The sequence below is a fragment of the Solea senegalensis genome, linkage group LG16, assembly GCF_019176455.1.
Source record: "Solea senegalensis isolate Sse05_10M linkage group LG16, IFAPA_SoseM_1, whole genome shotgun sequence".
Taxonomy (NCBI): domain Eukaryota; kingdom Metazoa; phylum Chordata; class Actinopteri; order Pleuronectiformes; family Soleidae; genus Solea; species Solea senegalensis.
The window spans coordinates 12,901,513-12,926,612 of record NC_058036.1 but is presented as its reverse complement, the minus strand read 5'-3'; the positions used below and the strand labels follow the sequence as shown (position 1 = coordinate 12,926,612).

Sequence of the window (25,100 nt, the reverse complement as noted above, 5' to 3'; positions counted from 1 at the left end):
TCAAACCTCGTTCTCCACTGATGCCTGTTTCTGATACTGTATATGTGTTTATGTGAAGGGATTACATTTGATCGCAAGTTTCCGTTTGAAACTGCAATTTACGAAATTACTAATTTGTAAAGATACATTTACGGTTTTGAGCTGCTGACTGAGAGGCTGCCATGGTAAATACTTGGCAAGTTTCCGCTTTCAGGGCAAAGCATTAGGGTTTCTACTAGAGCTGCAACTAACAATTGATTACTTTCATAATCAATTAATGAATCTCGATTAATCGAGTACTTTTCTGGTCCATAAAATGTCAGAAAATGTTGAAGAATGTCGGAAAATGTTAAAAAAAAGTATATCAGTGTTTATCAAACCTGGAAATGATGATGTTCTCAAATGTCTTATTTTGTCCACAAACCAAAATGTATTCAATTTTAACGATTTCTTTGTTATATGGAGCAAAGAAATCAGAAAGTATTCACATTTAAAAAGCTGAAACATCAGAAAGCGTGTTTTGAATATTGGAAAAACAACAACACTCAAACCGATTATCAAAACAGTCATTTCATAATAATTAATAATATAAAGAATAATTGTTGCAACCCTAGTTTCTACCATTTTTAATGAAATGTCTCCGACATTCTCATGGGCTCAGCTGCTTCTTTTCAATGGGGGAACAGCAGTCAATGGACACAACAGCACTATTTGCATACAGAAGAAGACAAAGACACCCAATTAAGGCATCTGAAAAAAGAGAGGACAGTAATAATAATCTGGAGAAACATATTTAAAACAGCCTAACAGGAGACCATTAAAAACTAGATGTGTCCATTGACTTTTTTAAATCTGATACTCCTGCCTCCGAGTCATACAATAGTGTGTGGATTCCTACGGAAATGAAACAAGACAAGACGTGAAATGCAGTTCCTGCAGTTTGTTAGAATACAGGAAGCTTGTTACCGTTTAAGGACCTCATTATATTTGGTGTTGGAGACAAGGTTGTGAGGACAGGAAGCAGGTGGTTTTAACAATGGCTCTGCGACGTTTTGACTTCAAGGAGTAAACGAGCCTCAGATACAAAATCCAGGTGACCTCACACTACACGTCGTCTCATCAGAATCACTGTCAACACCCATCTGTGGCCTCATCACTGAATTCTGAGCGCGGCTTTTTTTTGTAACTGGTGTTGAACACTGACACAATACTGGGGTGAATCATAGAGTTTTGTGCATGGTTGTTTTTGAACCAGTGCCCAGTGTGCAATATAAATAGTGTAGTAAGCAATGAGGTATAAAGGGTTTATTTCTGCAGGGCTTTTTTTAGTAAAAGCATGTTTTCCTCACAGCGTTAGTGGTTCTGTGTGCTTGAAACAAACTTGTTTTGCCAAATGCGTTGTCTGATTAGTTATTATTATCTGTTGCACTGTGAGGCCAGAGCTGTAGCCGCAGCAAGACACGCTCAGTTACACACCCTTTAGACAGCACACATATTGTGTTGCGAATCAAGTAACGTAGCTAAGAGTGAGAGACACTTCCACCATGTGACAAACTCAGCAGCACTAGTGTGCTAAATAATATACACAAAAAAACAACTGGGTAGCCTGATAACAGACAAAAGATAAAATCTAAATGAACAATTAAGTAAATTAAACTAAGACGAGTGGAGATGCTGCAGGTAGTTAGTAGGTAGGTAGCTCGTTTCAGGTTACTGTCACTGTTTTGTTTCTTTTATGATTGTGTCTTGCTTTTTTAACATTGTGTTTTGTAGTGTTCGTTGTTCTTGCTTGCCAAATTGGGATCAACCTTTATAGAGTAAATGGTCTGCATTTATATAGCGCTTTTCTAGTCTTGATGACCACTCAACACAGTTTTCCCATCTATGTGCAGTACATTTTCTGTTATACATCTTTCATACCCATTCACATGTGGGGTTAAGTGTCTTGCCAAAGAAGCATCCGCAAGTAGACTAGTAGATATAGAGCCGGCAATCGAACCCACAACCTTGCAGTTGAACAACGACTTGCTCCACCACTGAGCTACTATCATCGAGTCAAATTTTATAGAATTAACAATTTAATGTCGTGTTTCCACCGACTCTACTCGCCTGGCCTTTAGTAGTAGTAGTAGTGGTAGTTGTGGAAACTCCAACAATTACCAAGAACATGTCTAAAATCTCAATATTTAACGGCGGAGTCTGGTGTATTTAGCGACAGCACCGCTGATCACAAGTGGCGAGCTGCACTAACCCTTCTGCTGTATTTCAGTCCAGTAACTGTGTCAGACGGAGTCTGTGCTCCGGTCAGGGAGGAAGTCCTGAACAAATATTTTCAATAACTGATTCTAGTGATTTGATTCAGTTACACCGAAAACAACTGCTTAAGTCACTAGTCACTCGTTTGTGAGTGTGTGTAAAACGAAGTCCCCGCAGTTTCACGCAGCTGTGCAGTGATGACTCTTTTTTTGTAGTGAAGATGCAACCTAAACTGTGCCGTGTCATGCCGCGCCAAGGCGAGCCGGGACCATAGTGGAAAAGGGCCATAAGTGTCTGTGTGAGGAAATATATAAAGATCCACTCTATGCTGTCAAATTTTACATGCTCAAATTGTGCAAGCTGGATTGTTTGCGGTCAACTAGATGTATTTATGATGAAGAAAATCGTCCGCATCAGTATCTGGATCACCACCACTACCCCTCAAAAAAAGCAGTCTCTTTCAGCTTCCACAGAGTGTGAATGAATTCATTCAATCACTGGGAAACAATGACACAGACACACACACCAAGCATTATAATGATTCTCAGTAATAAGATGCTGGGCTCTCTAGCACAGCAGAACATCTTTCATATGGGACACTAACAAGCCAGGTTTGATGTGATAAGGGGTGTGTGTGTGTGTGCTTATGTGTATGTGTGGGTGGGACTGAGGAACAGGGGGTTAAAGTACTCCAGACCAATGTATATAAGTATGTAAGGCAGGAAACTGGTGGTTCTCACATACGTGTATATGGCAGAACAGCAGTGACACAAAAAAGCGCAAGTGGAAACTGTCCGTTTCTGTTTGAGGGAGAGAAATAGAACAAATTAGATAGTACCTCCATGTGCAAAGTAGTTTTTGTTGTTGTGGTTAGTTCCTGCCATTGATGGTGTTTGTTTTTCCGACCTGGATGACGGCCGATCTCTAACTTTTCAGGTCAAGCTCTGATCTGGTGCAAATTTCACCGAACAGACCAGCGCATCCATCAAAGAAACAGGTAAGTCGCCAGTTAACTGTTTGCAGACGAGCAACTTTGCATTTTTATTTTATGCAATTTAGTGATATAAGAAGAAAATAATTGTCAGATTTAGTTTGTCAGTTTGCAAAGAACACCATTAAGGTCTCACTGTAATGTCTGCGAGAAGTTGGTTCCAGCTCAACATGACCTGGACTAGAAATATTTGACATTCAACAATTATTGTCCATTTCTTGCTCTATAGTAAATCACAATATGTTTAAACATACACTATTATTAGAAATGTGATTTCTATAGCAACACAATAATCCAAGCATTGATGAATGAAGTTGCATCAATGTTTCTGGTCCCTTTATGTCTTAGTATATTGTCCATGAAATTAGTTGAAGGGTGGCTTACAGAGACATTATGACATCTTATTCTGTGTAAAGTGTGTGAGATTAATGTGTATAATATACATGAAAAATCAGTTTTGGATTCAGTCATGCAGTCGATCTTTTCATGAAGTGAAAGAAAACTAATGTAAAGATTATCCTCATGCATGTTGTTAGGGGGAAATGTCCTATAAAGTACAGCCATATTTTTTACCTAAATAAATGGCATAATTGAAAAAGACACCAACTTAAATTTGACATTTCAGTAATTTTAAAATTAAATTGTATCCGGGCTATTTTTGACATGAATTATTGCATACTTTCTTTTCATTGATAACTCATGATAACTGCACAGTGCACCTATCATTTCCAATGAGACAAAACCACATAATCACACGAGAAGTCAAGTTTCACTTTCAGAGGGAACATAATTACTCACAAGGCACTGTTTTCTTGATCAATCATTATATCAATGAAATTACAACAGGAAGACCAACATTGGCAGTCATACCGAGAACATAAACAATGTAAAACCACCACCTTCTCTTATACTGTATATGTAATGAACCAGGAATGTTACTGATTTGTTTTTGTTGGTTTGTATTTTAGGATGTGTGAACGGTTGGTTTTCCCCCGTAAGTCCTTCCTGCTGCTTCATATTTTGGGTATGACCTTGGTGACAACCGCCTTCCCTCAGCATCAACTACCTCTCAGGTGGTTACTCACTAAATCTTATGAGTGCAACATTGCTTACATTGCTGAAAGTTCATCGTTTTTTATTATTATTATTGTTATTATTTACTACATTCTTTCTATGTTCTACTTATTTTTGTGTCTGTGTAGAAAAAAAATTATCATGGACTGCATTTCTTTTATCACCTTATTTGATTCCAGAAGAATGGATGAATCAGAGGAGTCCAAGCAACATGACTGGGATGTTCTCTTCCCTTCCATCGCCCTCCGTGATTGGAGCGTTCAAATGATGTCGGCGCCCAGCCTCAGATCAGCAGCCGACAGCAAGGCAGGACTGATGAGGAAGGCATGGCTCTTTGCTCCTGTGAGGGCAGAGGCAGGGTAACTGTATTATTATGGGGAAAATACTTAGCAACACATGTCCTAAAAAAACAAACGATTACGATTGGGTCACTCAGGGCGGTTAAAGTGCCTGCCTGTACACGTCCTTCTCTGACGACTAACATAACACAGGATAAGTGAAAGCATGGCTGACAGCACGGGAGGAAAACTTAAGCCACCTAACAAAAAAAACAACCTTATAAAATCTACACCTGCTGAAGTCTATGACAGTTTAATACTGTGTTCGCATTAGTCATTTCCAGCTCAAACGCTCACTCTCCAGCACCAAAGTCCATAGAGAAAAATCTGCATCTTTAGCTCACACGTACACTGAAGCTGCCGGTCTATTGCTGCCTTGTTTGGTAAATTTGTGTCACTTGGATACATTTGAATATAGATTTCAAACACAGAGGTCATAAAATAATCCAGCTGAATGTACTGATGGAGGCAGCAGTGGATTAACAACTCCTGTGTGCTATGATGAAAAATTGCTGTTTTTTTCTGTGGACTTTGGTGGAAGGAGTGAACGAATCACAAACCAGTCACTAACGGTTGTCCAACCTTGACAGAAAGTGGCAAAAGTTCTTCAGATATCTTAGAATGTAGCAGGATTTTATTAGGGAACCCTTTTTTTTAAATAGCTTAAGTCTGTTTTTCCTTCTGTTCTTAGCCTTAGGGAGAGAGTGTGTGTCTCAGTCTGGTTCAAAAAGATGGTGACAAGCATAGGGAAGCCAGCGTTGACTGTGTGGAAAAAAACACAGTAACATATTAAAGAACATGATTTTCTTTTATTATTGTTTTTACAAATAGGAGATTTCACTTAAGTTTTAGGATTTAGGCAAAATAACTGTCATTTTATCTACATGTAATTTAACATCAAAAGGGGTGAAGGGGTCTGAATACCTTCTGTAATTGTGTTAGTGTGGTACCTGGATCGTTTTCTGTTCAATAATCTCCTGGTGTTGGTCTGAATGTTGCCAGGATGGCAAAGGCGTGGCCTTCCGAGTGGTCGTCTCAGGGAGTCGGGACGGTGAAGAGGAACATGGTGGTCGCTGATGACACCGCCTTCAGAGAGAAGAGCAAGCTCCTCACCTCAATGGAGAGACAGAAGTGGCTCAACTCCTACATGCAGAAACTACTGGTGGTTAATTCTTCAGGATGATTTAGTCTTTGCAGTATTTTTTTTTACGTTACACAAACCAATTTTCTGGGTGATTGCTCAACATACCAAACACATAGGGCAGACATTATCAGTCAATAGTACGGGCCTCACAATTTAAAAAGACATTCTTGTAGTGCTGACTTTGTTTCCAAGAAAGCTAAATAAACACAACAGAAAAATGAAAATAACTGCATTTCAATGTAATGGATGAATAAAGATGCATATGTTTTCAATGGATGTAACTTGTATTTGGGTCCAGTCACCAATTCTGATGTCCTGAAAGTAGGGATGGGCAATAATTCAACAACATACTGCATATCACAACATATTTTCATCATTACCAACACAGCAAGGTTGAAACATTTATATAATTTACGCACTGTGCAAACATACTTTGAGACAAAATAGATAATTGCAGTGAATATTTTCCTTCAGATGTGTGAAATTTTTTTCTGTGTATGTACAACATTCCTGTTTGTGTACTTAACAAATGAGATGAAATAAAAAAATAAAAACCTTTTCTTTCCGTCATTCCATTTCCCCCTAATGTCTGTATATAAATATTGTTGACATGACAGCTGCCAAAAGATAAACAAAAACATCCTGATTCCCCTTTGAACTGGCTACAGTGGGTTACAAACCCTGCCTCCCTCATATTGGGTGTGATTTAATAAACTAAGCACATGCTATAATAGATGTTTTTCACAGATGACTTGGCATTTGGCAGCATCTGTATTCAGGATATTTGGTTTTATTTTTATTTTTACTGTTCATCAGCTTTACGTAAACTCACAGCTCTGTACTGAACACGCAAGGATATTTCCTATGGTGTCAAACTACCTCTTAAATATCTCCAAATACATCATACAATATGTCCTCACACAAAACTGTGATTCATGCTTATAAAGACATACTGTATATAAAGAAGAAACATACAATAGTATATGACAGATGTGTCATATACTATTGCAAAACATATACATTCAAGTAAAAGTCTATGGTGGGATCAGCACCAGTCCCTCCAGTTCACCAATCACTTCCTGCAGCCTGAGCCGGTTTTCCAGTCTCAGCCTGTCCCTCTTCTGCAGCAGCAGAGCCTCGGTCTGAAGCAGCAGCTGTGAAGCCTGAGATGCTGGCAGTATGTCTGAAGGTTCAACGCTGCCTTGGAAGTTCTCTGCTGTGTAGCTGTGGTCTCTGACTGGACCCTTACCCTGCAGCCTGACTCTGCAGGTCTGGGAAAGGGAAGGCAGGAAGGAGAGAGACAAGTGAGGACGAGTAAAGGAGAAGACATCTAATCCAGTCTTTAAGAGGTCATGTAAGTCAACTAAGTGAAGATGAACAGATGGAGAAACACTATAGTCTGAAGGTCATCTGTCATCTTGTAATGTAAGAATCAAGCAGAGAGCTGACACATTTTACCAGATGCCTGTGAGGAATGTTTGAAAATCTCTTAAAGCCCTTCAAGTTGCCATAAGGTGAGTTACAGGGCCTGTGAGCACATCCACAAGATATTAGTAACATATACTACACATTTTAAATAAAGAGAAACCTTCTTTCTTTATTGTTAATACACAGATGAGGTGTGCTTTATGTTCATCAACTGCATTTTCCCATTATGGATCATTTAAGTCTGACAAAATAAAAATAGGCAACATCTGTTCTGTGCTTTTTGAAAAATGCCACAGACAAACGGACGTATACGGTAAATCATAACATTTTGGCACATTAATGAAATTAACAACCGATGGGTGTCTGTAAATCACCTGTGCCGTGGGTAGTCTCATTAGCATGTCCTCACATTTCTCTGGTCTCTGGCTGTTGTGCTGACACACACTGGGTGTGTGTAGAGACTCCTTGGCAAAAGAAGGTGTCTGATGGCAGTCCATCACACTGTCCTGCACATAACACATAACACACAACACACACACACACACACCATCAAAAAAAAGAGAAGCTTCTAGCAAATGAGGTGATGCTAAATGAGAAACTACTTCTGTGTTGATTTTAGAGCTGAAACAATTAATCGATTATTAATCGATTCCTAAATTAATTGACAACTATTTTGATAAAACAAGATTTTCAATTGTTTAAACTTCTTAGATATTAATATTTTCTTCATTTCTTTGCTGTGGATAACAAAGAAATCATTAAAAGTCAATCATTTTGGTTTGTGGACAAAACAATACATTTGAGAACATCATCATATCCAGGTTTGACAAACACCGATCAACATTTTTTAAGGTTTTCTGATATTTTATGGACCAAACGATTAATCAATTAATCAAGAAAATAATCGACAGACTAATCGATTATGAAAATAATTGTTAGCTGCAGCTCTAGTTGATATGTGATCTAATTTTCCTGTGGTGTTTTATCTAACTCACCATCCAGGTCCAGAAGACATTCTCCACCGGTTTCCAGTTTAGATATGCCTCTAGAAGGTCACAGAGCTGCCGTAAACGATCACAGTCCTACAGGACATACACAAATACATAAAAAAAAAACAGCCAACAACATACAGCTAGTCTTTTAAAATGTACTCATTCTATCCATAAATTATTATAAATTATAGTTAATAATTATATGTCAATACACACACACAATTACCTCTTTTAGTGCTGTCGAGCTTTGATTCGAGGAGGAAGATGCAGTGGGCGAGAGGCTGGCAGAACAAATCTGAGAAGTTAAAATTTGACAGTCAGTCTTATTTTTGATTTACCCAAGAAAACAGCCTTTTCATTTTAAAAAAGCTTGTTAAAGGGTTTCATTTTGAAAATGCACAATGAAGTAAAAATGTAATTTGCAAACATAATATTTGTTCATAATGTTTTGCTTGGAAACAACAGAGTACCCGCTTGTGGACATGGAAAAGAGGAGACTTTCTCACAGTGTGAAGTTTCCGAGTCCGCTCCTCTAGCATGGACAGCAGGATCCGCCTTTGGTGTCTCAGACAGCCGACGAGCCACTGAAGTCTCCGCAGCGAGGAAGAGTCAAACTGGAGCTCACTAGAGACCAGAGAAACCACCTAATACAGACACAGAGATTTGAGATACAAAGGTATACAAATATGTTTTACTGAATTAACCTTTCCAGTGCACTGATGATGGTGATGGTGTTAATGTTATACAAATGTTACTCACAGGTAAAGGTGTGAGTAGCAATTTGTCGAGTTGCTGTACTCGCTGTGTCAGCAGTGCCTCTAGTGTCCCTGTAGCAAGCAGCCAGCCTAGTGCCAGAAGAAGATCTCTGCCGGAGAAACTCTTCCCCTCTTCTTCTTCTCCTGTCTGCCTTCCATATGTCCAGTCAGCATGGCAGCCAGTCTGCCTGAGGCCGGCAGCCACTGCCTTCCTGTGCTCTGAGTCTACATACAGACAGGCAAAACGATACTGTCATTCAGCAAGTGTGTAGGTATACTGGATAGTTACTTTTACAGTTTTGCAATTAGAAAATATATTTTTTAATTAATAATGTAGTAATATTATTATTGCTGTTGCTATAAATTCATTCATTTCACACTTTTTAATTCCTTTATTTACGTATAGTGAGACTGCTATGATGTATGGCTTGGAGACAGTGGCACTCTCGAAGACAGGAGGTGGAGCTGGAGGTGGCAGAACTGAAGATGATGTGATGAACAGGAATGTGTCCAAGCCAAGGAAGATATGAACTACAATCACTGTGATGTGTTTGAAATTAACACTGTTCTAAATGATGTGCATCATTTCGCTTAAACTAACATTATATTAACAGATTGTGAAATCATAAAGAGCTGTGCCAATGCAAATACCTGCTGTTAAAAAGCGTTAACAACAATACACACATCTACAAAGGAATTGTGTTACCCACCTCCTCTTGGCTGTCCACCTGCTTCAAAGGAAATAACACCAGTTCTCTGAAGTATGTTGGTGAGGAGCTGCCAAAACTGACCTTCCTGGAAAACAACAGCAACCATAAAGCCTATAGTATACAAGCATATTTACAATAGCACACAAGTACATTTATGTAATAATAATAAAATTATGACAGAGGTCCTACTGAAAATACAGGTTTGTTTTTAGCAGAATTGACTTCTGTTTCTGTGTTTTTCAGCCATAGTGCTGCTGTATGAAGCAGTCTTGATTTCTTCTGCCTCACTGTGTTTTTGGCTTTGTACTAATTCTTGCTTTTGTGTCGTGTTCCCTCTTTCAGACCCAAGGTCCCACTGAAGGCATAAAGAGGTCCAACATCATGGTTTCCTTGGTGACCAAAGATCTTCCACACTGGCCTCACCCCCATTGCCTTATGGGTAAAGACTGCTGTGGTCACATTCAACCCTCACAGCAACCGACACCATCGGTGCAGATCCATCACAAATTTATCTCTCTTCTATTGTGTCTGTGAAATGTTTCAGTCACCCAGGTCATAGTCATCCTCAGGGGTTAGCTATAGGGAACTGGACTTGCGTGAGCATTTCACCTCTCATCCAAGAGGTTTCTTCAGTTCTTTAGTTCCAGAACTGATGAAGCCTCTGGGATGACAGGTGAAATGTAATTTCCATTGTGACAAATTTGTTTCTCATTTCTCTCTATTTTTTTTATCTTACTTAAATTGTTATGTAAGATTAGGCAAGCAAAATTTCTACTAAATGTTTTTATTTTATACTAAATTTAAAGTCGTGATGTAAAATGTATCACTCCATGTACAGAGCGACAATGTCGCCACAGACACACAAACAATCTGCTAAACAGAGAGATTCACGTGGCGCTTGCAGACTTAATCAGCACTAATTGAGTAAAGTTGAAGACATAATAATATAATATTTGTTACAAACTACAGCAAGTTAGTGCACATATGACATTGACAACAACACATACAAACGTACCACCTCGAGTCCACCACCGAATTTTGCCCGTCTGAAGGTCTCAGGAGTGGGGACAGCGTCCAGGCCGGTGGCCGTTAACAGTCTGCACAGAGTCCCAATCACCTGCTTCACTTCCACATTCACTGACGCTTTTCTCCGCTGCATTACAACCACGATAAACTACACACACTACAAACAGTATTATACATGTTCTCATACACACAGTGACTCAAATTCCACCTGATTTATTCTGCTTTTGGCTTAAACGTTTGGTATTTCGCGCCAATGACAACTTCCGGGTACACCGTCGCGCATAATAATAACGTCACAAGCATGACGCTATCACTCCGCGTTCTCCCTTGCTTCCATGCCAGTGAATAGAACTCTTGATAGAACTCCGGTCTGAGAATTAAACTGAGAATTGGGTTTTTAAAATTAAACTTTCATTTGACGCTTTTGTTGTGCCCACCAAGCTTTTACCTTTTGTCACAATGAATTCGGACGTGGAGGACTTAATGCCGAGGCTTCTGCCTGTGGAGTTTGAATCCAACACAGTGCAGCTGGACCTGAATGGACCACCGAGGAACCCACAGGAATATCTGCGACAAGTCCAGTGAGTTCACCTCATTCACACTCCCCTTTGTCTTTGTATGGACTGTGGACAATGAATGGTTGTGTTTTGCAGCGAAAAGGTTTTCTTGGTCACGCATTCCTGCATGTATTTTTGTTTTACATGGGGGGAAAATAGCTTAATTATTGTATAGAAGGATGTTAATGGGATGAATGTGGAACAGCAGGTCTGTGCTAAATAATAATAATATGGGTATCCTTTTTCATCAGGTTGGAAGCATCATTATGTCCAGAGGTGGTAGTTGCTCAGATCGACCCCAAGAAACTCAAGAAACAAACAGTCCATGTATCAGTGAGTAAACAAACATATTAAGGTCCGGTCTTAAAATGGAGAAACAAATATACCACTGCATCATCACACAGGACAGTGTCTCCCTTGATGGCTCTAAAGACTATGTAAAGATTATGATAAATGTGAACATTTAAAAAAAAACTGAATTAAGTGGTTTTATTTAGTAAATTTATAAATTAAATCCAATCACCACTCATTATAAGTCTGCCTCCATACTTTAAATAAGCATTTGTGATGGGGTGAGTTGAAGACGGTACATTATTTATAATTATAAAGCTCTTTCTGGTCTTGACAACCACTCAAAGTCCAGTACACTATATATTTTCCATTCACTAATTCGTACAGTACTTTTAGTTGTGCACATTTATCCTATCCATTCACATGCATTATGTGGCACAGCTGCCGGGACTAATTTGAGGTGTTAAGGAGGCAGGAATTGAACTGCTGACCTAAGAAGACGACCCATGTCTGAGAAGTGTCTTCTCTGTGTTTCAGGTGCCAGGCTGCCGTGCTGCTCCCACAGGTCTCTGCCCCAGTCTGAGTTGGCAGCAGCAACAAGTCGGTAACTTCTCAGAGCTCAGACAGGTAAAAGAAAGTTTAGTTTGTTTTTACTCAAGTCAATAAAAACGTGTGTTAAAATGTTAAAACTGTCAACAACCTGAAATTGTTCAATTAAGAATTGGAAACAAAGCATTGTTTGCATGGGTCACTTTTAAAAGACAATGTAAGCAGCATGAGGGAATTGGGCATCAACACCTGCTGTGTAAATGCAGACCAACATCCTCTCCCATTTTCATTTCAGAGAATCACAAAGAACAGAATTCACTGGAGTAGCCAGACTCTGGATGACAACGTGCAAATGGTGAGGGCATGACATTTCACAACTATTTCATTCTGTGGTTAAAACTGTGTATATTCATTATAAGTAGTATCACACTGTTTTTTTAGTTTAAGTCACATAGTGATATTAGAAATTAGATAATAGGCCTGTTTGTGTGTGTTTCACAGCCAAAGCTGACAGATGAGGTGGGCTGGAAGCGGTTTTGTTTAGGGGAGAAGGTCTATATGGACACATCTTCCTGTGACACAGAAGTGGAAGCAAAGCCTGGACTGGACTATAGCAAGGTTGTATAGCTTGTTGTATGAAACCGTTAAAAGTACGAGCTGTTAAAACCACAGAGCCTTGAATGTGACTGAACTGGAACACTGATGGACGCATGTGTCTGTTCAGGTGGGCTTTCCTCCCTTCCTCACTATCGTTAGCAGACTCAACCAGGTAAAATCGCCTCGCTGTTTCAGTTTTAGTGGATCATGTCACACATTGTCTGATGTGTTTGTTTTCTCTCCTCTCAGACGACAGTGTTGATGGTGTTGGAAATCCTCATTGGTTGGTTTGAGGAGAGAGAATTTGTTCCACAGCTGGTGAGTTTGGTCAATGAAGTTGTCAAACCTTCTTTTGTAGATTGCTTGGTTTAGTCCATACAAGTGTCGACACTGGTTACATGTGGTAGAGCACGGATGAAGCCTATGTTTCCGTTCCGCCTACATCTACACTTCTAAACACCTGAACTCCACATGATTGTGGACACGTGTTTGCTGCAGGGTTGCTGGTTGTACGCTTTATTGGCCTGCCTGGAGAAGCCTCTACTGCCTGAAGCCCACTCCTGCATCAGACAGCTGGCCAGGAGATGTGCTCAGCTCCGCAGCACGTTGGTAGGACACTGTTTTATGTTTAAATAAATGTATAAGTTGCTATTTGTGGGTGGGGGAGGATTCTGTGGATCTCTTTTGCACAAAACTGACTGAAGTGATGGCTCAGGTGGTCATAAACTCATGACGTGATTTTCTGCTCCCGTGATTCTACAGGAGAGTCAGGAGGACGAGAAACTGCCTGCCCTCAACCTGCTCATCTGTCTTGTTGCCAGGTATCTATCACCAAGTCCACACAGGTTCACTTTCACTAGGTTACTTGCATGCAATAAAAAAAAAAACCAGAATAAAGACAGGATTTTCTTCAATTCACTGGTCTTAACTAAAGCCTTTTGAGTGGAAGTAGTACATCTTTTTACTTCTTCTAACTGACCTGAAAACTCAGTTCCTAATTTCCTTCTTTACTTTTCTTTTTATCTGCAGATACTTTGAGCAGAATGATTTGGCAGATCAACCCGAGTGAATGTTTTAACTGTAACTGATGAACCAGATGTTACAATCAGGAAGCTCTGACTGATGCAGCATGAAGGAAGCAGACTCAGCAGTCGCATACAAGATCCAACACAGAGGTGACATCCAAGAAAAACTCAACAGTGTAAACAAAGACTTTCATGTTTGATTGTGGCTGCCCTGTACAGGTTGGGATGAAAGCACAAAATGCAGTCAGAGTGCCTTGATCATAAATCACATCTTATTTTAGTTATTGGGGTTTTTTTTTTAATTCAATGTGGTTATTTCTGCTGGCACAACTGAAGCAGCCAAACATGCTGGACCACTATTTTCATCTACCAAAAGACATTCTTGGTTAATCCTGAGCTAAACAAAAGGTAATTGAATGTAAAGAAAAAGTTTTGTCTAATGAACTGATTTGTATATATGCTGTTGATGTTGGTCAAAGTGTTTTAAAGCTCTCACAAATAAAGCTGCAAAAATGACATTGAAGTCCAACTTTTGATTTCAGTGTGAGATCTGATCATTCGATGCAGTGCTACAGCAGCAGCTGATGTACTGACAGACTGCCTCCACTGGTCATTGAGAAGCTGCAGAACAATGCTTGCAGTCAAAATCAGGCACAATCAAATCCTGTAGCTGAATTTATTTCATTGTAAAAAAGCATTTCAACACCAAATGAGGATCCACATGGTCGAGTAGTGCTAGCAGCAAAAAGAATAGGGTCTTTCCAATTAGTGTTTGCATGTTCGTTGACATAGGTGTTCTTTTTGGTTTTCTCCCATTGTCCAAAAAGATGCAGTGGTTAATTGGATACCCTAAATTGACCAAGTATGAGTGAGAGAATGGATGTTTGTTTGCCCTGTGAAAGCCTGGTAACTTGTCCCCATGTCAGCCACGATTGGCTCCAGACCCTCATGTGAAGGATCGACACCAAACTAATAAAATGACACACAGATTTCCACCAATACCTCACCTTTATTTTAATGTGGATCAGTCAATACAAAAAAAACTGAGAACGTTTCAAAAAACTATTTAAGCATATCACAGAGACATGTGATGAAAGGCCTTGACATCAAACATTTTCCATTTTCAGTGTTGTCACATCAATTTGAAAACAACTACTGCTCACTGCTACCATAACCGCCAATGTTTCTACCAGTAGCATTGTGATAAGGATTAAAAACAACAAAACATTCAACACTATCTTTTCATAGTCTCGTCCCACAGACCTCCTTAAAATCCAAATGTCAGATCAGTTGATTTTAAAATGACAAAAAAAGTGTACAATATGCTTCTCCTACCTCAGACCTGTTCAGTCAGGAGCCCAACTAGAAATGGCCAGGTGCACCACAGTGACTAGAAAGTCTAGTTTACACTTCAAAAAGTAAAAAGTTGTAATGAAAAATAGCAAGTCATAAAGGGTTTCAATTTCAACATGACCTTTAAAGCTACACAAATCCTCCTGAATTACAACTTCCAAGGGCCTTATGTGAAAACTGCAGCATTTTACAAACAGTTAAAACTGCTGTCATTGAGTGAATGGCTGGAAGGGTTTTTTTTTTTTACCAAATAAACAGAAGCTGAATGACAACAACATTAGCGTCTCTTGTCTTTCCTGTCTCTATCTTTATGCTCCCTGTCGCTCCGGGATGACCTTCCCCTTCCTTCCTCACTTCTCTTCCTCCTCTCTTTCGATCCCTTCGAGTCCCTTCCTCCTCCACCACTCCCTCCTCTCTTACGATGACTTCTGTCTTCTCCTTTCTTCCTGTCCCTGTCCGACGGCTTCCTCTTGCGCTTACTGGCGTCATGGCCACGACTTCGGCTGCTGCTGTTCGATGACGAAGATGACGAGGACGAAGAGGATGAAGAAGAGCGGCTCGATCCAGACGAAGAAGACGAGCTCCCGCTCGAGGATGAGCCAGAGGAAGAAGAAGAGGAGCTGTTACTGCGACTGCTGCTCTTCCTTGAATGCTTTGCCTTTTTCTTCCCTCTCCCACGATCACCCTCCTCCTTAGAGGGAGCAGCTGTGGTGCTGCGCGCCTCCTGAGTAACTGCCAGTTTTTGTGGGGCTTCTGGCTCTGATTTCTCTTCTGCAGGCTGGTTCTCTGCTGCAGAGTTGTGAACCTCTAAGCCAGGAATGACGGGATCTTGTGCTGACTCGGTAGAGGCAGGTTGGGGTTCTGGTGTGGGAGAAGACCCTTGGATCTCTGGGGATTTTACGGACTGTGGTGCTGGTTCCCCTGCAGTGGGACTGGGTTGGGGTGGCTCACTGGTGTCTGGTGCCTCTTGGCTGGTTACGGCTGCTTCAGAGGCCTGGTTGTCTTGGGTCTTTTCATTTTGGAGGTCTGCGGACTGCTGTTTAACATCTGTTTCTCCCACGTCTTCCACTCTCTTATCCCCCTGCTCCCCCTCAACCTCCATCTCTTCTGAACCTGGACTTGCCTCCTTCTCCGCCTTTTCCCTCTGCTCCCCACTGTCCTCAACTACCTCCTCCTTTTCCCCACTACCCTCCTCACTCAACTCCATTCTCTCCCCCTCCTCACCTGCCTTCTTCAAACCTTCCATCTCCTCTCCCTCCTTCTTCTCTACCACCCGTCTCTCCTCCTCCTCCTTTATCTTTTCCTCCTCCTCGTCCTCATCCTCCTCCTCTTCCTCCATCTCTACATCTATCCTGTTACCTGTCACCTTGACTATCTGACCTGCTGGCTTACCCTCCTCTGGGTGGTCCGTTCCTGTTGCTGCTGTGTTGCCGTCCTGGTCGCGGTTTGGCTGCCTCCGGGGGCGGGACTCCATTTTACTGAGGTGTTCGGCAAAAGCCTCACGCCTCTCCTCAAACACAGCTGAGAAGAGGAAGAGCCATTAGGTTAGATGGGTGATTAACACACAGATTCTTTTTCATTTTGTAATGACAAACATGAAATGTTTCACAGTCATCTTTAGGTTCACTCATTATAGGGAGTGTGCAAAAAACATAAAATACACAACACCCAAAATATAGTCCACTACATAGTGAGTTAAACATTTCTTAGTCATGTCCAAATATTTAGAAGGGATGCATGATTCAGAAAATCTCCCAATTAATGTCTGGTATTTTACCAGAAACGTAAGTACCATTATTAAGTATTTCAAGTAGTTGAAATGATGTTGTTGATATTTGTCACGAACCACCAGCACAGATAAAAAGGCAGGACCGAGTCTTGCATAAGGACCTCTACTAACCGTTCAGTTTCTTGTTGGAGTCATCATGGAGTTTCTGTGTAGCAGAGCACATTTTTCCAGGCAAGTAGAAAATGTGAGGCTTTGTCTTGGTGCGGATGTATTTCACCAAACGATTATTGTGGCTGGTCCACTCCTCTTGCTGTAGATGGACGAGTGAGAGGGTTACTTAGAAACCAGGGTGGTACAAAGTCTCTTTTGCTCTACTGTAAATATACCTTTTATAACTGAGTCGATGAAACGATTGTTAGTACGGTAAAAAAAAATTTGAGGTGGCTTTCGCATCCTGTCACTGAACACATTTTTGAGGACAAGTTGAACCCACTCAAATTTGGCACTGATGGGATTAAGGGGTGGATACAGGAGCACTTTAAGTTTAGGTATGACTTAAAAGTGTGTGTGTGTATGTATGTGTGTGTATACATACATACATACATATATATATATATATATATATATATATATATATATATATATATATATATATATATATATATATACATATATATATACATATACATATACATATATATACATATACATATATATACATACACATACATATATATATATACATACATACGTGAATGTTTTAAGTGTCCTGCTTCCTGATGACAAGACAAGCTCCACCTCCCCTCGCATTGACCCTCAAGACATTTGAACAGGTGTCACTATGACAATCCCCTGCTGCGTTTTTCATGTGAATGTCAAACAGAGGATGCCAGGCCCCATTCTCCAGACATTATCCAGACTTGTTGTTAGAACACTGTTTTGTTTGGACTGTCATTTTAAATCACGTTGGAAGAACTTTCTTACCAGCTGGGCTAATTCCACCTTCTGTTCCAGTAGCCTCAGCTCAGTCTGTTTGGCTCTCCTCTCCTCAAACAGCTCCTTCTTTTCACTCTCTACCTTCTTTCGCTCTGCCTCCGCCTGAACTTCAAGCTTCTGCTCGATCTCTGAACGCCGCTTTTGCTGCAAGAGGAGAAAAAAGACAGTTGAGCCAAAAGATCCTGCTGCACATGAAAATACATTATAAATACTTAATGTAAGGTCACTGTTTAAAATGTTGTCATAAGCACAATAAAATCATTCAAAAAGGCATTACTTGCAACACATGGATTCACAGGAGGGGCCTATTTACATCCATAGTGTTACACTTTACAATGTACAGACAGATCAATGAGACGTTTTAATTCATCAGTCTGGTCATTCCGCAGTGTTCCAGTGAAATCATCACCAGATTCAAATATTTGGGGACATTATGCAGTCTTGGCCTTGTACCACACAAAGATATTTGTAGATATTTGAAATTAACGGACAGAAAGAAACAAAGAAAGAAAACCAAGCTCAAACCCCAAAATTCATATAGGCAGCGTGAATGTAAGTACATTTTTCAGGTCATCCTCTCATCACATCATATCTTAATTATGATGTGATGATATTATCATATGATATGATAATAATAGTTCATACTAGTAGCATATGCTGTTTGACCATTAACATGAAAGTCAATGTTTTCTGGGTATTATCTGCCCATTTCCCCAACCAATGCCCTGTGGACAAGCACGAAAGCCCCCACAGCTGAATTGTAAAGGTGTTGCGATGTTGAAACCATGACTAATTGATCCATTTCACACTCAATAATCTGTTTATTTACTAATGTCCCTCACTTCTATACCTCACCAATAGAATGGATCTGCTCACCTTGTCTGTAGAGACGTTGGACTCCTGTTTGAACTTTTGTAGTGTCCCCATCAGCAGGCCGAACATACGCCGATTCCTGACCAAGAAAACACAAACCCACTGTCACTCACCAGTCTCATAGTATAGTATATGTAACATAGTATAGAATACAACGAGATAATGTTGTACCACGAAAAAACATGCTTTTAAAACACTTTTGAAAAATAAAAGAAAAAAACATAAACCTCATAATTCCACAAAGGTGGCAGCCACTAGGGCTGAACGATATATCGTTATCGTATCGATATCTAGATATGAACATTCAAGATATTCATATCGAAAAAGCAACGATATAAACAAAATAGATTTTCCCCCGCGCTCGCCCTGCATGTACAGCTCTGGCAGTCACAATAAACTTCATTTTTACGATTGCCCTTGAATGCACCACTACGGCCAGCCAACCACAAACCTTATTTCATGCTTGCTGTGGAACGACAGCTGAAGCCAACCAATGACAAACGTAGGAGGGCGGGAGGGAGACGGAGACTGAGACACGCACATACACACACACATACACACACACACACACGACATACACAGCGGGAAAGAAAAGTGACAGAAGATAATGCGGCCGGTGGCGATTTTGTGCCAAAACATAAATCATCCTCCATTATTTGGAGGTATTTTGGATTTTAAAAAGGATGTCAACCCGAGCGAGGTGTTGTGCAGGTCGTGCTTGGCGAAAATTGCAACGAACCAAGGTAGCACAACAAACATGTTTCACCACCTGAAACAACACCATCGCGTGCTGCACGAAGAGTGTATTACAATGAGAGAAACACCGGGGACTTCTCAGTCATCCCAAAAGAAGCCCAAGTTAAGTGTGTTTACTGATGCGTTCAGTAGTGTTACACCATATGAGTCGACGTCCACCAGACATAAAGGCATTAAAGACGCTATAACATGCCACATTGCAAAAGACATGGTACCCGTGTACACAGTCTCACAGTGAGTTCTCATCAATAAAACACTTTCCATGTGGAAAGTTTCCACAGTCTTTTGTATTATGATGTTTTTATTTTTCTGAAAAATGCTTGCTTTTCACCGAACCCGTAGTCATATCGTATCATATCGATATCGAGATATCTGGCATGAATATCGAGATATGAAATTTTGTCCATATCGTTCAGCCCTAGCAGCCACATAATAAATAATGTCATCCCCACCACCCCAATTTCAGATGCAATTTATCTTATTTGATCACATTAATAATTAAAATATTCAGTTTAAATATGCATCCGAGTCAAAGCAGGCTTGACGTTTCTGTTGGCGTACCTCTGTTTGCCCTTCTCATCCATGGTCTGATCCTGAATGAGGTCTCGGCGTGTTCGCTCCTTGGAGGTAGCTACTACAGACGACTGCAACGCCGGCTGGAGTGGAGAAGACAGAGCATAAACTAGGTTGATTTGTCTTAGACCAAATAACCATGCAAAACATTTATTACACTTATAGGTATAAATTTAGTAGATGATGAAAATTAAAAGTACTAACATCTGCCAACTGCAAAAATAATAAACTAAGCCATTTCATGTTCAAATTTGTCTCAACCAATAGATTAATGCTTAAAAATACTTCATTCAGCACAAAAGATAATAACATCCAACTCGGGCTGCCTTAAGATTGTTTTTTTAACCATACAAATTCGCAGAGCTTTAATACCACTGTGATAACCACCATTAATTATATATAAATAGGTAGCTGATCGAGCAGTTGTGCGTGTGTTGTTAAAATACATTCTCTATATAACAGTAATTGCAGCTTTTGAACAGCATTTTTTAACCATTTGGATTCCATTGATCAACAGCAACAGATCTTAAGTCTTGCTGACAATATAATGCACCCTTAAGTCTCTATATGTCAGATTTTCTAATGAGGACATTATTTTGTAAAGACCTGGCTACATTTGTCTACTGGCTGTCTGCCAGCATCTTCAAGGGACTAGATTTACAAATGAACTAATAAGTAGACAATGGCATATAAACTGGAAAAGGCACACAGAGCGCAAACATTTGCCAAGCCAGCTTTCCAACAGTGTCAAAATAATCTCCAACCTTGCTAGGTTAATTGTTAAAATATATATCCTCAATTCTGAGTTCTGATCAGAATCTTAAAATGTCTTGTATGCGCCATAAACCACATCTCCAGAAAATCAAATCTAAATACATGACTTATGTGTCTCACAGACATAGGCTGCCAAAAAAAATAACGATGGAGGTAATACAATCACCCACACAAATGTATTTCAGGTCACATGATAAGCACTGAGGGGAAAAACCCTGTCTTACCTTTTTGACATCATCGTCATCCTCGGCGTCGCTGTCGTGACGCGCATCTCTCCTGGCCCTCTGGTCCCCTGCCAGCCTGCAAATACACACAAGAACTTAGATTTAAAACCTTCATTTTGATCAAGCTTATTAGTTAGGGCATCTCTTAGTTATGCTGCTATAGACTGAGACTGCTGGGGGAAATTTTGTGGTGCACACACACACACACACACACCTTTCTGCAGGATCCCAATCCAGTTTCAAGGCTATTATTATTATCATCATCGTAGGCATTAGTATCATTGTCCTCATTATTATGCTATGTATTATGCTATGATTAAAGTTGATATCGGTATTATTTTTTTATCAACAATCTCTGCTGCTGCTTCTATAAATGGCATTGTAGTCATAACTGACGCAGAAATGTCCCGTCTAAACTTATAACTTGAAACAACCATTATATATCTCCTCACCTCCCTCTGGCCTTTTCTCTCCCCTGTCGCCCATTTTTCCTTTCACCTCAACCGGTCGAGGCAGATGGCTGCACATTTTTGAGTCTAGTTCTATCAGATTTCTTGCTGATAAAATGGAGGTTTTTCTCTCCACTGATGCCTAGTGCTTGCTCATTATGTGAACTGTTGGGTTTCTCTTCTTTCTATAATATTGTTAAGATTTCCGCATTACTATATACAGAGCCTTGAGATAATGCATGTTGTGATTTGGCACTATACAAATAAAATTGAATTGAAGAGACAAGAGGGTTTTAACATACCAATACTTCACAATAACTAATAGCAACTGCAGTGTTCCCTGACTTGACCATAATATTTGTTTGAGGGGGAGATTTTGGATTAATATACATTACAAAAAAAAAACAAAAAAACACACCTCAGCAGGGCTCCATCGATGTCCCTCTTCTTGACAGGGGGGCCGCCGCTTCCTATCTCCGAGAGACTGCGCCTGTCAAAAAAATAAAGAGGTACCTTGAGGTTAAAAAAAGGTGTAACCTTGAGGAAATCAATTCCATTCATACCCAGTGAGCCCAAAGAATTGACACTGTCAAGTTCCACAGAAATCTATTTTACCCTGGTGGAAACTAATCTAACAAACTTGGCATAGCATCAAGTCTGTTGTATGTTAAGTGGTATATTAAACAGTGTAGAATTTTGAGCTGCCCCTGACAAAGGATGATCAACATAAAATTATCAAGGCGGCTCCAAAGCGGTGAGGCTACGTTGAGTTAAAATGGATTTAAAGAGCCTGCAAAAATGTTCTCAGTGTCAGAAATTTGGGGTGACCACCTTACAGTAAGTGTTCTGCTACAACCTACTTAGTTTTCAATTTGCTTTGTAGCCTTCTATTTAATAGATATATCGTCTACATTCATCATACTTGATATCACACACAAGTTTATAAAATATCTGACACAATTTTATTTGAAATGATACCATATAGTTGGTGACTAACATTATGAAAGAGCGAGGCATGAAGAGACGTCCTAAAAAGAAAACTTTAGCTGGCTGCCATTAGACAGTCTCTTTGAACCTCTCTCACGGTTTGACATTTAACTACCAATTAAGGGCCGCAAGAACTCGCCATGATTGCTGTGTGTTGGTCATCTGTTGTCATTGACAAGCCTAAACTTGTCAGTATATACCAGGATAAAGGGTACAGGCCTGTCAGTGGTTCAACCATCATCGAAGTTGGTATTAACGCTGCAACAAGGGCTGAAACAATCAATTGACTATTAATGAATTACTAAATTACCCATCAACTATTCTGATAACAGATTAATTGGTTTGCTGCTTTTTCAACCTCTTGAATGTGATTTTCTTTTGTCTGGTTTCTTTGCTCCATTTAACAAAGACATCATTAACACTGAATTATTTTTGGTTTGAGGACAAAAAATTTGATCTTCCATTTCATCATTTCTAGGATTTAAAAACACTGATCAACATTTTCTGACATTTTTTGGATCAAAACATTACTAGGTTAGTCGAGAGAATAATCGATTATGAAAATAATCATTACCGACTGTTTCCATAATTTATGAATTTTCATTGATTAGCTATTTGGTCTATAAATGTCAGAAAAGTGTTGCCCAGGTTGTAAAATGATGATGTTCACAAATGCCTTGTTTAGTCCCAAATCAATTACTTTTTTATTAAATACGGACAAATCGAAAAAATATTTATATTTAAGAAGCTAAAAAATTATCAGAATTATTCATTTAGTGATCCTTGTGCCCTAATGTTTTGTGTATCCTAAATTTTATGAGCAGCAGTGCTTCGTCTTTCACAAAGAAGAAAACCATCTATTTAACACATGAATAAACCTAACTGTTTACATGTTACCATTTTAGAGCCAAGTCTCACCTGAGCAGGTTGATTCCTCTGCCTCTACCTCCTCCAATGCCTGCCGTGGGGCCGCCAAGTCGACGGATTTGACCCGGCCTAAACACACAATATAAGACACGTTCAATAAACAACATCAAACCATGATCGTCACCTATTCAATAGAGGTAGAGTCAATTAAATTTTAGATGCAATATTTCATTTCATTTCAGTCATTTTGTTGCATGCGTTTGCGCCTGACATTCCAAAACCAAAAGCGATAACGCCTACTGCGAGGCCTAGGAATAGGCGACCAACGTTTACATTCTACTAAGGCTATAAATTAAACATTCGTCTCAGAGTCGGTGTTCAGAAGGTTTGTGTAGACATATAAATAGTTTGTAAATGTTTGTTGACTCGGCGAGAACATTCCCGTTTTCCTGATTTGCTAGCTAGCTAAACAACTCGTGTTAGCCTAGTCATTAAACGCTAGCAAAATGGTTAGCCTATCCCTATAAATAAGTCAAACGCTCAATAAGGAATGAGCATTTACCTTGATTCATTAGGATCGCGTCCCGTTAGTTTGCGAATGTTATCGTCCACATTTTTCAAGCCTTCTTTTGCCTTTTCGAGCTGGTCCTGCAAGCTCCGCACCACCACCGCCATCTTGCCTCCAGTAAGCGCGAATCACGTGTTCCTTGTTCGTGTCTGAGTTTTCTTCTTCTGTTTCAACTGACACCTGGGCTATCGTTCAACAGCGCCACCTGCAGCTCTGGAGTGGATATCGAAAATAAACTGGCCGACAAATATAAAATATAATGTTATTACAGTCTGAGGTGACCACAGTCTCTCGTACTAAGGGGAACAAAACTTTATCTACCAATATGTTGCTGCGAAATATTATTATTCATTTCCAAAAAAACTTTTTTGATAAAGGAAATTTTCATAAATAAGTACAAAGAAACAAACTACACAAACCAGTAAATATGACACAAATTCATATTTAAATACATTGTCAAAACTTCTACAGCTGTCAATGCATACATATATTATCTTTAATTGCTGCCTTCTTCCATTACTTCTTCAAAATATGATGAATACATGATTTATCAGTACATTATTTCCAGTATCAACATATTAGTATCAAATATCAGTTGTATTTATTTTCTTCTGTTCAAGTGTCTCATATACTTCAGTGACATTGCACAGCTCCCCTGCGTTAAAGCAACATGATACTTGCAAACATGCTGAATTACACACACACACACACACCAAAACAATGAAGTGAATAATTGCAAACATTTACACCAGTATTTGTAGGTTTTAGTTCCTATTTCACAGGAAAACAGTCCTGTGCTTCCATAAAATCAAAACCAAGTTAACTTATATTTGATCTTTGGTACTACTTGTAACATAGAAGAGGGCAGAGGTCACAGAGGTGTTGGTAACAAATAGCTGAATAAATTTAAAGGTGGACCAAAAAATGGGTTTTATTTTGGGTGAGGCTGAGTTCTGATTATCCAGTCTGTGTGATTTGGGATTTTCTAAATTAATTTTGCTCATATGTACAGTATTTGTATTTTGTCTCAACACATCTAACATTTCATTTCCATGAGGAATGTGAACATAGCAGGGACACCATCACTCTTCTCAATATCTCCGTCCTCTGTACATTTTCTCCTCTTGTCCATCTCCATATGACCAATCAATAATCCCACTGTTAATTCCCACTGTTGTGTTGCCATGGTGACAGTGATTGAATCACAGTGTGTGAGCTAGCCTCCTCACTAGGGATGTG

General features: G+C 39.7%; 4 protein-coding genes across 6 annotated transcripts; 2 read left to right on the top strand and 2 right to left on the bottom strand.

Moving 5' to 3' along the window:
* The first annotated feature begins 440 nt into the window (after positions 1–440).
* On the top strand, positions 441–6,342 carry pth2 (parathyroid hormone 2). Of its 2 annotated transcripts, none has more exons than XM_044047386.1 (5): positions 441–1,072; positions 3,172–3,232; positions 4,195–4,299; positions 4,483–4,659; positions 5,641–6,342. In XM_044047386.1, exons 3-5 carry the CDS (start codon positions 4,196–4,198, stop codon positions 5,819–5,821), a joined length of 462 nt encoding a protein of 153 aa, XP_043903321.1. In that variant the 5' UTR covers positions 441–1,072; positions 3,172–3,232; position 4,195; the 3' UTR covers positions 5,822–6,342. The 2 variants fall into 2 exon arrangements, with proteins under 2 accessions (XP_043903321.1, XP_043903320.1); XM_044047385.1 differs by having other exon boundaries at positions 4,480–4,659.
* Positions 6,048–10,994, bottom strand: tedc1 (tubulin epsilon and delta complex 1). 2 transcript variants are annotated; one of them, XM_044047382.1, is made up of 8 exons: positions 10,683–10,994; positions 9,668–9,752; positions 8,962–9,182; positions 8,709–8,846; positions 8,429–8,497; positions 8,206–8,292; positions 7,585–7,716; positions 6,048–7,053 (listed from the first exon to the last, which is right to left on the bottom strand). In XM_044047382.1, exons 1-8 carry the CDS (start codon positions 10,824–10,826, stop codon positions 6,817–6,819), a joined length of 1,113 nt encoding a protein of 370 aa, XP_043903317.1. In that variant the 5' UTR covers positions 10,827–10,994; the 3' UTR covers positions 6,048–6,816. The 2 variants fall into 2 exon arrangements, with proteins under 2 accessions (XP_043903317.1, XP_043903318.1); XM_044047383.1 differs by having other exon boundaries at positions 10,686–10,994.
* Positions 10,995–11,018: 24 nt separating this feature from the next.
* On the top strand, positions 11,019–14,228 carry gemin2 (gem (nuclear organelle) associated protein 2). Its single transcript, XM_044047384.1, has 10 exons — positions 11,019–11,274; positions 11,502–11,583; positions 12,079–12,168; positions 12,386–12,445; positions 12,592–12,708; positions 12,815–12,859; positions 12,937–13,005; positions 13,186–13,296; positions 13,450–13,508; positions 13,717–14,228. The coding sequence occupies exons 1-10, from the start codon at positions 11,153–11,155 to the stop codon at positions 13,754–13,756; spliced, it is 795 nt and encodes a 264-aa protein (XP_043903319.1). The 5' UTR covers positions 11,019–11,152; the 3' UTR covers positions 13,757–14,228.
* A 482-nt stretch (positions 14,229–14,710) lies between these two features.
* On the bottom strand, positions 14,711–24,002 carry pnn (pinin, desmosome associated protein). The gene is made up of 9 exons (XM_044047381.1): positions 23,856–24,002; positions 23,345–23,422; positions 21,858–21,929; positions 20,991–21,066; positions 19,981–20,075; positions 18,667–18,742; positions 17,779–17,934; positions 16,966–17,104; positions 14,711–16,586 (listed from the first exon to the last, which is right to left on the bottom strand). Exons 1-9 carry the CDS (start codon positions 23,966–23,968, stop codon positions 15,343–15,345), a joined length of 2,049 nt encoding a protein of 682 aa, XP_043903316.1. The 5' UTR covers positions 23,969–24,002; the 3' UTR covers positions 14,711–15,342.
* Positions 24,003–25,100: the final 1,098 nt, after the last annotated feature.

Bases quoted from the DNA above. Each gene is read 5' to 3' on its own strand.
- pth2 (XM_044047385.1), top strand. From the start codon at position 4,196: ATGTGTGAACGGTTGGTTTTCCCCCGTAAGTCCTTCCTGCTGCTTCAT. The intron at 4,300-4,479 runs GTGGTTACTCAC...ATTTGATTCCAG, and splicing joins CAGCATCAACTACCTCTCAG to AAGAATGGATGAATCAGAGG. The intron at 4,660-5,640 runs GTAACTGTATTA...GAATGTTGCCAG, and splicing joins CCTGTGAGGGCAGAGGCAGG to GATGGCAAAGGCGTGGCCTT.
- tedc1 (XM_044047382.1), bottom strand. From the start codon at position 10,826: ATGCAGCGGAGAAAAGCGTCAGTGAATGTGGAAGTGAAGCAGGTGATT. The intron at 9,753-10,682 runs GTACGTTTGTAT...GTTGTTTTCCAG, and splicing joins TCGGTGGTGGACTCGAGGTG to GAAGGTCAGTTTTGGCAGCT. The intron at 8,498-8,708 runs GTGAGAAAGTCT...TTAACTTCTCAG, and splicing joins GGACTCGGAAACTTCACACT to ATTTGTTCTGCCAGCCTCTC.
- pnn (XM_044047381.1), bottom strand. From the start codon at position 23,968: ATGGCGGTGGTGGTGCGGAGCTTGCAGGACCAGCTCGAAAAGGCAAAA. The intron at 23,423-23,855 runs GTAAATGCTCAT...TTGTGTGTTTAG, and splicing joins CGCGATCCTAATGAATCAAG to GCCGGGTCAAATCCGTCGAC. The intron at 21,067-21,857 runs GTGTGTTTTTTT...GTGTATTTGCAG, and splicing joins ATCGATGGAGCCCTGCTGAG to GCTGGCAGGGGACCAGAGGG.
- gemin2 (XM_044047384.1), top strand. From the start codon at position 11,153: ATGAATTCGGACGTGGAGGACTTAATGCCGAGGCTTCTGCCTGTGGAG. The intron at 12,446-12,591 runs GTGAGGGCATGA...TGTGTTTCACAG, and splicing joins TGGATGACAACGTGCAAATG to CCAAAGCTGACAGATGAGGT. The intron at 13,509-13,716 runs GTATCTATCACC...TTTTATCTGCAG, and splicing joins CTCATCTGTCTTGTTGCCAG to ATACTTTGAGCAGAATGATT.